This window comes from Meles meles, chromosome 13 (genome assembly GCF_922984935.1).
Source record: "Meles meles chromosome 13, mMelMel3.1 paternal haplotype, whole genome shotgun sequence".
NCBI lineage: Eukaryota > Metazoa > Chordata > Mammalia > Carnivora > Mustelidae > Meles > Meles meles.
Window position 1 is genome coordinate 75,700,353 of NC_060078.1, and position 14,758 is coordinate 75,715,110.

General features: G+C 39.3%; 1 protein-coding gene across 1 annotated transcript in view; it reads right to left on the reverse strand.

Moving 5' to 3' along the window:
- CACUL1 (CDK2 associated cullin domain 1) overlaps positions 1–14,758 on the reverse strand; it is a 77,383-nt gene that overhangs the window by 40,524 nt on the left and 22,101 nt on the right. The window contains exons 2-3 of the mRNA XM_046026723.1: positions 11,485–11,611; positions 10,240–10,342 (exon numbers count right to left, since the gene is read on the reverse strand). Coding sequence (XP_045882679.1) covers positions 10,240–10,342; positions 11,485–11,611 — 230 coding nt within the window. The remainder of the gene's footprint in view (positions 1–10,239; positions 10,343–11,484; positions 11,612–14,758) is intronic.

Consider the following 14,758-nt stretch of genomic DNA (forward strand, 5'->3'; position numbering starts at 1 on the left):
GAAAGTACACAAAGATGAAAACACACAGCCCATTTAAATTTTTTTTTTAAGATTTTTTATTTATTTATTTGACAGACAGATCACAAGTAGGCAGAGAGGCAGGCAGAGAGAGAGAGAGAGGAGGAAGCAGGGTCCCCGCTGAGCAAAGAGCCCGATACGGGGCTCGATCCCAGGACCCGGGAATGATGACCTGAGTTAACCCATTGAGCCACCCAGGCACCCCCCATTTAAATTTTAATAGCAAAAACGTTACACTGTATTGCTGAGCTCACAGTGTGAAGAGCCCTGAAATCCTTGATAAGGAGTATGGTTTTTGCTCTTTAGGTAAATAGAGAGTCGAAAGATTAAGAAAACAGATGATATGAGGGGTACCTGGGTGGCTCAGCTCAGGTCATGCTCTCATCAGGGTCATGGGATCAAGCCCCACACGGGGTTCCCAAACTCAGCAACTCTGCTTGAGATTCTCTCTCCCTCTCCCTCTGCCCTTACCCCCTCAAATAAATAAATAAATCTTAAAAAAAAAAAGAGGAAAGAAAATAGATGACATAAGTCTGAAAAAAAACAAAACGGACTGAGGCAACAAAACAGACTTGCCCAGTAAAGATGCAAACTAGAAATCTTCCTATTTTTCCGCAGAGTACCCATGAAGACCTAAGCTAGGCACACAGCATGGGATAAATCTGAGACTTTACAAGGGGGAAAATTAGCAAGATTTGTGATTCATTTCCTATCTCTATCCTATTATTCATCACATTCCAGTCTATTAAAATGATCATTACATCCTTCACCTAAGCAGTACTAAAGAATAAACCCACATCTTAATTATCTCTGCAGTCTATGCTAAGTCGAGCACATGTGCTCAACACATGGACAATGTTTGCTGACCTGAATGTTCTCAAAGCACTATCATCCTCCTTCCCTACTCCCCAAGTCCGCTCTAGCAACTGCCAATACTTCTACAGAAACCAAACAGATCTCTCAATCCTCTTACCCTGCCTCTCTTCCAATTGGTTATGGTTCTAGCTATACTGTTTCTTCTAGATACTTCTTCCTTCCCATTACAACAACTCCACAATTTCTTTTCCAAGATTCCTTGTGCCAAATGTGTGCCATAATTCAGAACTTCACAGATTTAGAAGGTATAGTGATATCTACACAATGTATTATGTAAAATACCCAATGTATTATGTAAAATAGAGATTGGAAATATCAACACACTGATATTTCTAGGAGAAAACACATTACACATTGATATTTCAGGAAAAGAAATATATAAATGTTCCCCTCTAGTTCCGCACGAGTTTAGACCAAGTTTTACTACCATATGAGTTTTGACACCAACTTAAGAGGAAAAATCCATTTGCAAAGGTTTTTTTTTAAATTTTGGAATTGCAGATAAAGAATCATGGACCTATAATTCACCTGGTCTATCGTAACCACTACTTCCCTGCCTCCCATTTTCCTACTTCAACCCATCACGTACTCACTTGTATTCCACATCAGTCTTTGTTCGGTGCAACTCCTGGCATTTAAGGGCTACAAACTGGCTCCAATCTTCTTTTTCCAGCCTTATCTCCTCCCAATCTCCCTCAAACACCACACTCTATCCTCACAGAACCACTACTTGCTATCCAAACCTCTCCAAAAACAGCCTTTGCTTATGACATTCTCTCAGCCTAAATAGCTCCCTCCCCAAACACCCACCCTTCATGGCATTCATTTTTTAAAGATTTTATTTCTTTGAGAAAGAAAGAGCAAGAGAAACAGCATGAGCAGGGGGCAGAGGGAGAGGGAGAAGCAGACTCCTGGCTGAGCAGGGAGCGTGCGGATGCTTAACTGACTGAGCCACCCGGACCCCCCATGGCGATTCACTTTAATGCTGATTCCTCCTTATTCCTCCATCTGGCTTAGATTATTTCACTTTTAGTCAGACAGGGCACTTTTCTTATTCTGCTCTGAACGACAGTTCCCTGAATACTATTGTTCCCAAGGTCTACTAGCAAAGATTGTGACCTAATTCTTCTTCCTTTTGTATTCTTTTGGGTTTCCTTTGTATTCTTTTTCTAATTTCTTGAAATAGATGCTACTAATGTCATTGATGTGTTAACTTCTCATTATGATTGTGGATTTGTCTGTTTATCCTTAGGGGTCTGTTAACTGTTGTGGCTATGTGATTGGATGTATACTTAGAAATGTCACCTTTCTGGAACTCGATTTTTTTTTTTTTAAATTTTTAATTTTTTTTTTTTTATTTATTTGACAGAGAGAGAGATCACAAGTAGGCAGAGAGGTAGGCAGAGAGAGGAGGAAGCAGGCTCCCTGCGGAGCAGAGAGCCCGACGCAGGGCTCGATCCCAGGACCCTGAGATCATGACCCGAGCCGAAGGCAGCGGCTTAATCCACTGAGCCACCCAGGCGCCCCTGGAACTCGAATTTTTTATTACAAGAAGTTTTCTTTATATCCAATAATACCTCTTGCTCTGAATCTACCACTTTTAACAAAATCAATGTAGTTATATCATCTTTCTTTCTGGCTAATGTTTGTGTATCTTTTTCCATCATTTATTTGCAATCCTTCTGCCTATAAAATTATGCTAAATATTTGCCTCCTATTAGCAGCATTTAGTAAGGTTGCAGAATTTCATTTAGTTTAATAATCTGCTTACTTCTTTTAAAGTAGTCTTCAACATTTCACATAACAATCGATACATGGAAGTTTAAATTTATTATCTTATGGTTTGTTTTCTATATGTCCCATCTGTTCTCTGTACCTTTTTTTCTCCTTTCTTGACTTCCTTGTTTATTTTCAAAATTATTCCATTTTCTCCCTCTATTATCCTGTTTATTACACTTTCTTTTACCATTTTTTTAGTGGTTACCCTAAAATTACAAACTGCATCCTTACTATATCAGTCTAATAAACTAAATTAGTACTTTTACCTTTTCCTACAAGATGCTAGGGCCTTAGAACATTTTTTTTTTAAGATTTTATTTATTGGGGCACCTGGGTGGCTCAGTGGGTTAAGCCGCTGCCTTCGGCTCAGGTCATGATCTCAGGGTCCTGAGATCGAGTCCCGCATGGGGCTCTCTGCTCAGCAGGGAGCCTGCTTCCCTCTCTCTCTCTCTCTGCCTGCCTCTCTGCCTACTTGTGATCTCTGTCTGTCAAATAAATAAATAAAATCTTAAAAAAAAAGGTTTTATTTATTTATTTGATAGAGCAAGCACGGGGAGCGCCAGAGAGAGATGGAGAAGCAGGAGCAGGAAGCCTGATGCAGGGTTCGATCCCAGAATCCTGGGATCATGGCCTGAATTGAAGGCAGACACTTAACCAACTGAGCCACTCAGGTGCCCCTCCATTTACTCCCATCCACCTTACACGCAACTGTCATGTGTTTTGATTAACTATAATTTATGCCATATAAGACATTATCATTATTATTCTACACTTGCGTATTTATTTTCTCTATTGTTCCTTCATCCCTACCTGATTCTCCAAGTTTTCATCTAGAACATTTTCTTTCTATCTGAAAAACACTCTTCATTATTTCTTTAAGGTTAGAGACCACTGGTGATGGATTCTCTCAATTCTTGTCTAAAAATGTATTTTACCATTTCTCTTACTTTTATGCTCACCTCCTAATAAGACTAGTTATTCTGACTGAGTGTCAGATACTGTTTATGAACTATGAGGCAACTAATTTGATGCCTAGGATAATGTCATTTTTCTCCAGAGATAATTTACTTTTGCTTCTGGTAAGCAACTAGAGGCACCAGTAAATCCAGATCATCTTAATGGATCAGGAATCAGGCTCCAGTTACAACAGTCTATAACTTATTATTCTTAATGCTTGTGGGATGTGATCCTTCAAGTGTGATGGACCTTAAATTCCCAATTTTTATCATTCTACTCCCATAAGCCCATCAAAACACTATTAAATTTCTCAGCCTATTAGCCTCCTCTTCCAGAATAAACAAGTGCCACTAGAAGAAAAATGGCTGAAACACTACACTCCTCTCTCTGGGTTTCCTTCCTCTCTCAGATCTTGGTTCTGTAATTCTTTACTGTTTTATCAGCAACCTCGTTTATGTTTTAAATTGTTATCAGTAGGAGGGTTGGTCCAAATTATCTAGTCTTATCAATCACATATCTGCTGCTATACCTAACAGAGTCCCCTGCACAGCTGGATGGAAGGCCCTCGCTACATCAGGTTGCCCCCTAGGAACCCCTTCAACAGATCAACCAGCTCAGTTTTTTACACTAATCAGAAAAATCAATGGTAACTGAGAAAGGCAACGGGGAGTCTTTAAGGTTTTTGAACAAAAAAATGCCCATCAAATTAGTGTTTTTAGAAGTTTATTCACCCAAAAACAAATAACAGAGGAAAACAAATCAGTTAGGAGAATACTGGAGACACATGCCAATAATGACATGGAGAAGGAAAGGGGAGAGACTAGTGAAAGGACAGTGTTCTATCAACCTTGACAATCACCTGGAAACAAGAGGTAAGGGAGAAAAAAGGAGTCAAAGATGAACATGAATCTCAAGTCTGGAGTGTGAAAATTAGTTGGGTGACGAGGAATTCGTAAGAAGAGGTAGCCACAAGAATAAATCCAAGTTGAAATGTTCAACAGACATTTAGAGACTCGGGTCGGAGCCCTCAACCAAAAGTACAGTGATTGCTAAAAATTTTAACGGAATTTTTCAAAACTTAGAGAATATTATTCACTAAGCTAGGACACTTGTCATCTATTTGCAGTCATTGGGATATTTAAAAAAATTAAAAAAAATCATGACTGGCAATTCACATCTGAGATTTTGGAGACATGGAAAAAGGAAAATATATTAAGAGAGACTTTATCACATTTATAGAAGAGAGGAGTTAAGTGTAAAAGGCAGGGGCAGGGGAGAATGGTTTTTTAAAAAACTAAGGCAAAATACACTGTCACAGTTCAAACAACCTCGTAGTAGACAGAAAAGCAGAAACTTACATGTAATGTAAGTTATTATATTACATGCAATGTAATATAATAGCAAGCAGAATACCAAGTGGGGTTGGCCAGTTAAGTGATTTTAGTAACTTAATAAACTTAACAAAAAATGCTTTTTAAAGTTACTGAAGTGAGGGATGCCTGGGTGGCCCAGTTGGCTGAGCATCTGCCTTCAGCTCAGATCATGATCCCAGGTTCCAGGATGGGCCCCGCATCAGGATCGGGCTCCAAGCAGGGAGCTTGCTTCTTCCTCTGTCCCTCCCCCTGCTCATGCTCTCTCTCTCTCTCTCTCACTCTCATATAAATAAAATCTTTAAAAACAAATAAAGTTACTGACATACTAGAAAAGTCATTGTTTCTTTCAAGAAAGAAACAATTTTTAAGAGGGAGCACATGAGATTATACTCTTAATTAAAGACATTTAGGTTTAACAAATTAAAATCTTCTGAAATCTCTGAAAATAGTATTTTCTAGTTTTTAAGTCAATAACTGGAGAACATGGAACATTACTTCATATACTGTTCAGTCTCCCCATTAGAACATGACTTTTGATGGAGATGAATAAATTACTGACACGTAAACCATACAAACCAGCAACTATTTTAAGATACCCTTGAAAGATAAAGGCCCACACCCTGAAGGTCCAGCTTATTGATTTATCAACACTGGCACTATATTTCTGATTATCTGCCAAATGCAACTCATCCATTTAGCTCATAATAACAATATTTCATTTCTAAAATCAGAGTGGTAAACAAAACCGTTCCAACCAAATACAACTTTTCTGGCTCGTGGATCCTGTTCTGTTTCACAGGAAAAGCACCCTTAAGGTCTCAATAAAGAACATTATGTTACATATCTGTGACACTGAATAAATTAATAAACCAAATTAACCGAACACTAAATAAATTAATAAAATGCCTAAACATCTAGAGGACATAAAGATTAGTGATCATATGAAATTAATTACGCTACTCTTTCCATGGTAGAGGTCAATTCTGGTTGCTGAGCAATCACTCAACAATCATTTGCTGAGTTGTGATTGTGCCAGACATGAAGGATTAAAAAGACACATGACAGAGTCCCTGCCCTCAAAGGAGGACCTGTGGGGCAGCCAGACATGACTCAGAAATAATACAGCACAATCACTGCTGATAGGGTTATTACTGACAAGATGCTAGGAGTCCACAGTAGAAGAAATGACAGTGGCCTATTTTGTTCTGAGGGGAGCATAAAGACTCAAGAACACTCCACACAGGTGGACACTAATGAGTCTGCACCTGGGAAAACAACAAAGCAGCACCAGCTAAGGAGGAGATAGGACACGCGTTTAGAACGCTACTTAGAGCAACCAGGTACTTCAGTAAAGCTGTTTCATTTCGACGTTGAGAAAATTTACAATTTTATATTATCATGTTTAATCAAAAGGTACACAGCAGCTGCATGGCAGAATTGAGACCGAAACCAAGGTCCCCATGTTTTCATTCACTTCACCGTGCCATTTAATAATGGTTAGACTTTATAATCTTACAAAAGATATCATTCTGCAGTAAGATTTTTCCTTCAGGCCATACTGCTGAGCTCCAAGTAGAACATGTATTGAAAAATCAACTAAATTCCCTGGCTTTACATCATATATTACATTTATCAGGATGGTTTTCAAAAATGTTAACACAAAGGAGATAGCACTCTTATGTTTTAGTTTTTAATCAAAATTCTTATTATATAATGCAAAAATTATTTACTCTTGTAATATGCTTTACTAGCAAGGGTGGGGGGGAAACAGACATTTCACTGATACACATGTAAATGGTTAGAATGCAGCTTTGGTACAACTTTCATGAATCACAGTATGTTCACATGTAGCGAACACTGCAGCACTGTTAGTAACAGCCAAAGGCTGGAAGCAATGCAAAAGCTCCTCAATCCAACAACAGCTAAATAAATGAAGGTGCATCAATAAAGTAAGGTGTAACGATCAATCAGACATTCATGATAAAGAATGAAGGGAACTCTAGACATACTAACAGGGACCATTCTCCAAAACCTCAGAAACTCACTCTATGAACCTTAGTGATTTCAAAGTACTGGCACCCCAGAGAGCCCAACTGGGTAAGTAACAGGTTTACCTTCATTACTGACAACTGGTCAAACAAACACATGGCAAAAATGTAGCCAAGTGTGGCTCAGTCGGTTAAGCATCTGCCTTTGGCTCAGGTCATGATCTCAGGGTCCTGGGATGCAGCCCCATGCCAGGCTCCCTGCTCAGCAGGTAATCTGCTTCTCCCTCTCCCTCTGCTCCTTCCCCTGCTTATGCTCTCTCTCTCCCTCTCTCTCAAATAAATAAAATCTTAAAAAAAAAAAATTTTTTAAAAAGAAAGGAAAAAGAGGGCGCCTGGGTGGCTTAGTGGGTTAAGCCTCTGCCTTCAGCTCGGGTCGTGATCTTGGGGTCCTGGGATCGAGTCCTGCGTCTGGCTCTCTGCTCAGCAGGGAGCCTGCTTCCCCCTCTCTCTCTGCCTGCCTCTCTGCCTACTTGTGATCTCTCTCTGTGCGTCAAATAAATAAGTAAAATCTTTAAAAAAAAAAGAAAGAAAAGAAAGAAAAAGAAAAATCCACTCAAGAAAAAACTCCAAGATGACAAATGAATTCAGCGAATCACAATTCTATTGTCAAATTTATGATCTATATGTGAGTTAGAGCCCAAGTATAATATAATTTCCGACTCACATTTCATAGATATAAATAAGGCAAGTCATGTACTTTTTGTCCTGCATTCTGTCTTTGATTACTTAGTATTATTTTAATAATAGCAAACAAGTGTTAAGAAAACAATCCTTTTTGAGGATACTGAGTTCTTTGCTTATCTAATGAAAGCCTTGGTACTCCCTGAACCCCAAAACTTGATATTAAAAAGCATGATCACATGCAGATTTCTACTAGAAAAACTTTATTCAAACAAGCAGTAAATTATTTATTGGTAAATATTAGATATACATTTCACTCAGCAGGTACTAACAACACAATAACAAAGAAGGCACACATGTTCCTCTGCCCTCTCAGAATATAAGGGACAGAGGGAGGGACAGACACAGCTAAACAAGAAATACACAGATGAACTACAATAATATACTACGTATTACAGAAGCACAGATGAGGGGCCCCCAAACCCAGGCTTGGGAGAACAAGGTATCAGAGAATGTTTCCCAAAACAAATGATGTCCAATCTGCAGCCAAAATGGTATGTTCACACTGACCAAAAAAAATTAGAGGGCAGAGCAAAACAAAGTGTTCCAGGCAGTCAAGTTAACATGGCAAAAACCAAGAAGTGAAAAGAGTACATAAACTGTTCGAGGAAGTGAAAAAGTTCAGTATGCAGGAGCAGAGACGTAATGCATCAGGCCACAGAAATAAGAAGGAATCAGATAATGAAAGGCTTCCTAAATCATATTAAAAAGTTTAAGCTTCAATCTAACGGAAAAATGATCATCAAATTTGTGCTTTAGAAACAGCCACTCTGACAGAAATGAAGAACAAGCAAGAGATGTGAAGATCAGAGGCAGAGCCAGCTAAGATGAGCATTTCGGTAAAACACTGAAACGATGGATGGTAGCCTAGACTGGTAGTGGCAAGTGAACAGAGGTGGACAAGAGCCAAGAGAAAAATAGGGAGTAAACAAGGTTTGGTAATAAACTGGATGAGAGAAATAAGGGCAAGGGTAGAGTCAAGAATCAGTAAGCAAAAAAATCAAAAGCTGGAATGCATGGATCCTGGGTTTCATCTACAACTTAAATACAATGCCTAGGTTTTGTATTTGTTACATGAGTAACATATTTGCTATATGAGTAAAGATTTCATATTTAGTGCCAAAAGGATTAAGAAAATAGTTTACGGGCACCTGGGTGGCTCAGTGGATTAAAGCCTCTGCCTCCAGCTCAGGTCATGATCCCAGGGTCCTGGGATCGAGCCCCGCATGAGGCTCTCTGCTCAGCAGGGAGCCTGCTTCCTCCTCTCTCTCTCTGCCTACTTGTAATTTCTGTCTTTCAAATAAATGAATAAAATCTTTAAAAAAAAAAAAAGAAAAGAAAGTAGTTTACACTCTAACAGCAGGAAAAAATATTATTTGGCTATGATAAACATAGCTCTCACTATAATTAAAAAAAAAAAAAAAAGGCTACTTTAGTGCAACAACTGTTTGGGGTAAACAAGACCAAGATACCTCAGACCACAAGGTAAGTGAGGAACATCATTCAAGGCCAAAGCCTGTCCCAGCAGTTGCTGGAAACTGCGGATGCTACAGAATTGCGGGAGCTCTTTCTAGGTGTGGTACGGACCCTGCTCATCTACTGCTGAGTGCCTTTTCTACATATCATGGTACTTGTATACCAGCACTAAAATACCATCTGGCCCTGGCATAAAGATAGTCCCTGACCTTCAAGCACTGGAAATGTCACCAAGGCAGGAAGGGGCAGGGATCAGAAGCCAAATGCTTCCTTAAACCCAGTACTTCTACTACTTGCTCCCACCCAGATTTCACAGGGGGGATGACATTCCTTTCTAGAGGTTTATCAACAAAATGCTGACGTCAGTTGTTTTTATATTAGCAAACATCAGAAACTAGTAGGCAAACACCACTCTTCAAAGAGAATACCAAAAAAAGTTACAGTAAAACATGAAAATATACATACATTTATATTACAAAAGCCATCAAATACTGAAGTTAGCAGGAATAAAGTTTTAAATAAAAGAAACGTTGACATAACAAACCATAAGAGACTCTTAATCTCACAAAACAAACTGAGAGTTGCTGGGGGGGGGGGGGGGGGGGGAGGGGGGGAGGGAGAGGGTGGTGGGGTTATGGACATTGGGGAGGGTATGTGCTACAGTGAGTGCTGTGAAGTGTGTAAACCTGGCGATTCACAGACCTGTACCCCTGGGGCTAATAATACATTATATGTTTATTAAAAAAATTAAAAATTAAAATGCAAAAAAAAAAAAAGAAACGTTGACATGGTAATAATTGCAATCAGTTAAAGTCTGAAGTATATTCAATCTAAAAAGCTCTACAATTTATATCTAATTTTCCAACAATTTATTTTAAAGGTTAGATAATTTGGTCAATATTCATCTAGGAAATATTTATAAATTTATACAATTATCAAATTAATAGGCCTCCAAATACGTATTATATGTACTAATTCCAACCAGTCCAAAAATCCCATGGAAGCAAAAATCAGTATGATCAGTTCTTTACCTGCAGCTCCTTTGAGACTCGCTCTAGGTGATTAGTTATCTTTTTAATCAGATCACTGTACATCTGTTCTGAGTGCTGCTGGCAGACACACTTATACACACAACTGTGGGGAAAAACCAAAACAGAAAAACCAAGTTAACAATGAAGCACTTCATTCAACCTAAGAGGAATGCATACTTTGGATATAGAGTCACTAGTTAAATAATTAATTCAGGCCTAAAAAAAGTGACCAATCACAACTTTTTTTTAATACAACTTTTTTTTTTTTTTTTTTTTAATCTTAGGAGACACACACACACACAGAAACAGGGGAGGAGCAGAGGGACAGGATCTCAAGCAGACTCTGAACTGAGCAAGGAGCCCAACCCAGGGCTCCATCTCAAACCCCTGAGATCATGATCTCAACAGAAATTAAGAGTCAGACGCTTAACCGACTGAGCCACTCAGACACCCGGACCAGTCATCACTTTTAAGAAGACATTTCCCTTGCCCCAATCAGTGTTCAGATGAAAGATATTACCACCAGCGGTAAATCTTTCTGAGTACTGCATTACACATCTTGTCAGTACTAGATAATCTAGTATTGGGGGATAATCTGAAAATCTGACTAAAGATAGTTACTCACAAACCAGCTTCTCTCTCTCTCTCATTTCAGTGAATGTCAAAGTAAGGGACAGTGATAATTAGTACCAAGTTTCTAACTCACAAAAAGGTTTGTAATGTACCTCTTTGTGCATCACTTGTGTAGAACAACACACCTGTCACCTCTTCCTTGTGACTAGGCTGATCTCATGTCCCATCCCAGGTCCTCACTAATTTGCTGCTTCCACTTACCAGGAACTGGCCAACAAAATAACCAAAAATAGTTAGGACTGTATGTCAATAAACATCAACAGATTAAACTAGGGTCTCCATGTGAGACAAAAAGTCTTTCTGCACCAGATACTTGCCATTCTCATCTTTTTCGCTGACCTCCAAAGTTTCATCCTTATGTATAGTGGGCGTAGCAGGCTGAGATGGGAAGAAGTTTAAGAGAGTTGGGCTTAACTCTACCTTGATTTGAAAGCCAATTCTGATACAGAAAGTATAATTCAAACCTCCGACCTCCAAGTGTGGAATATACAATTAACCTAGAGATCCTCCTCACCTGACATTTATTACATGTGTACATATACTGCCATATTTCAAGGTGTCATGAACCTTAATATACCCTCTCAAACCAAGGCAAATGAAATCTTCACTTACCTGTATATCTGTTCATAGGATATGGGGATATAGTCACCTGGACTCTGGGTTAAAAGCTGATCTATGGCACCATCCAATTTTGGCCAGTATGTGCTCTTATAATCTTCAATAGTTATAACATTCATTACTAAAAGTAAAAAGTAAAATAAAGATTACCATATACCACATGTAAAGTATACACAAATCACAGCAATTCTGTGCTCTTGGATTCCTCTCATTTGCTCTAATTTCTTGACACTCTACCACCTAAATACAACTCAATTACTATCTCATTTCAAAAAAAAAAAAAAAAAAAAAAACAAAGAAAACACCAATCCTGTCAGGGATTTTTAAAGCAGCCATTAATTATGCTGTAAAAAGGAATGACCAAGAGTCCGTCCTTAAAAATAAAAATAAAAACAAAACAAGCATCACTGGTGTCCTTTTCCAATTATCTATTAACAGTGCGGCATTCTCCAATACACACTCACTCTTGGATATACACTGACAATGAGATGACAAGATGGTCTATCCATGAACCACAATAAAGTTCTATGAAATTATGAACCCCAACAATCAACCTTTTGAGACACCCCTGAGAAAACCTAACAACAGGACTATGAGGATTAAAGTCCAAACGTTACCTCAACAAAAGAGGTTGCTAGAAACTTGCAGGGATCTTTGGCACCATCAGCACTTCCTGGACATGACCACAGCTGACTCAGATCTACCTATCTTACACTTGATAAGCCCAACAGAAAAACGTCAACGACTTGGAGACTTAAAACGAGGCTTACCTCATTTCTACTGTCTGGCTCTTAGTCCTTCACCAAAGGTTCATAAAGCTTTTATAACAGCTGGTCCCTAACAACTCTGAAATCCAGGCCAACAGCTGCTTCGCAACAATGAAATGCTAACATGAAAAAGAGCAACTACCCACCTGCCCTGGAGCAAAGAGCTATCCCAAAGCCAAAAATACCCTGTGAATTTTTTTTTTTTTAAGATTTTATTTTTATTTATTTGAGAGGCAGGGGAGGGACAAGCCCTGGAAAGGGGGCTTGATCCCACAACCCCAGTATCACAACCCAAGGTGACATCAAGAGTCAGAGCTTTATCTACTGAGTCACCCAGGTGCCCAAATACCATGTGTCTTATGAACCACCACTATCTCAGGAGATAGGAGCTAACAACTACTAGGTCAGGTATTTTGTTATGTGTTTTACCAGAAACTGGGGAACAAAGAGTTGACTTCCCCAAGAGTACATGGTTAATGACTACCAGAAGTACCACATAAAGATTTTATCTAGCACCTTTCTGTATCACATTCCTGATTTCTAAATTCAGGTTCAAAATGTTTCTTATGTATGTACCACCTCTGTCACTATTGTTCAGTATTTTCTTTAAATCAACTCACTTTTCTTGCTTAAATTTATCCTCAAGGACACTTAGGGAATGACTACTGATTCAAAGAGCATGGAATAATCAAAAATGTGTTTAGCCAATTGAAAAAAAATCAGACCAAAATAGCTGCATATTAGAAGATTCTCAAAAAAAAAAAAAAAAAAAAAAAAAGAATCACTTGTATGATGCTAATAAAGTCAAAACTATAAGAAGGGAAACAGACTGGGGCCTGGAAGGTAGGGAGGACGGTCTACAAAGGGTAGCATGGGAGAATAAACTCCTGTGTAGAATCACCCTAGTGGATACAGCACTCCAGGCATTTGTCAAAACCAACATATCTGTAAACTATAAAAAAGTATATTTACTATATAAAATTTTTTTTTTTTAAATATTTTTTTTTTTTTTTTTAAGATTTTATTTATTTGACAGAGAGAAATTACAAGAGAGGCAGGCAGAGAGAGAGGAAGGGAAGCAGGCTCCCTGCTAAGCAGAGAGCCCAATGCAGGGCTTGGTCCCAGAACCGAGATCATGACCTGAGCCAAACGCAGAGGCTTAACCCACTGAGCCGCCCAGGCGCCCCTACTGTGTAAAAATTTAAAAACAAGACGATCAACCAGGATGTAGTTGTAAAGATGGAATGAAAATCTTGACAAATGAATTCCTGCACTAAAAGGAATGGAGAACAAATATTTTGACTACACCTAAGTCTAACAACAAAAAGAACTGAATACACATATACACATGGACATGCACACGCACAAGGACAGAGGCGGCCAGATCACAGAGGACCTTAGTGGCTATTCCTTTACTCTGAGTAAGATGGGGACTGGAGGGTTTTTGGGTAAAGTGATGTGGTGGTCTGACTGTGGCTCATCCAACTGCTACGTTAGAAGTGGGCAAAGATAGGAGGCTGTGAGATGATGGGGGCTGAACCAGGTGGCAGTGGTGGGAGTGAAAGAGGTCAGATTTCGAATAAATTTTAGGGGTTGGCCAACCAGATCTGTTGATGGTTTGGAGGGAGAAGTGACACAGATGTCAAGGACAACTCTGAAGTTTGTGGCCTGAGCATCAAAGGATGGGGCTGCTGTTTACTAGGAGGAGGAGGATGTAAGAGCAGCTTAGAATAGTTGAGAATCCAGTGGAAATGGCTGGTGGCCCACCCACTGACTCTGTCCAAAAAGGCCACTGTCAACACCAACCACTATTTGCCTCAGGGTTCTCTCTGGCTGTCAGAGTTGCTCTGATGAAGGAGGGACAGCCTGGAAGTTCTGAATAATCAACAACCACAGAGACCTTCAAGTAACAGTGAAGGAGAATTTGGTATAAATATCCCAGCAGCTCCCTTTGCTCTGGAGTAAGACAAGGCTGAGGCGCAGGTGCTCCACGGACTCCCAGAGCTCCCCACTCGTTTGCACTCCCGCTGCCCACAGCGGTGACTTCTTTACTGGCTTCCTCACCGTTTTTGTCTCTTCTCTCCACTGCCCTGCAGGTGCTTCCTAGAATGCCCCCCTGTGCTTACAACTATTTGTGCTTTAAGAAGGAAGAAGAAAAAGTAATCGAAAATAGAAAAGCAGTGTCATTTTCCACTAAACAAAAGGTGGTACAGAAATAAATACAGTGTTGTTATTTAAATTCTAGCCGTGTCCTCCTGCCTGATAAAAGGTTCTGAAGCTGGCGCTTGCTTTCCCTGTGAAAACTGGAGACTGCAGTGTTCTCCAATGTGGAGAAGTGTTACACACTAGCTCCAAAATACCACCTTTCTGCTTTTTGAAAGACTCAAAGGAAACCAAAAAAGAAAACTGGAAATAACTAAAAAGAACATCACTTCTGCGCTATGGGATTCTAGGTTACTGAATCTCCAATCAGTCTATCACCTAAACCATATCACATACCT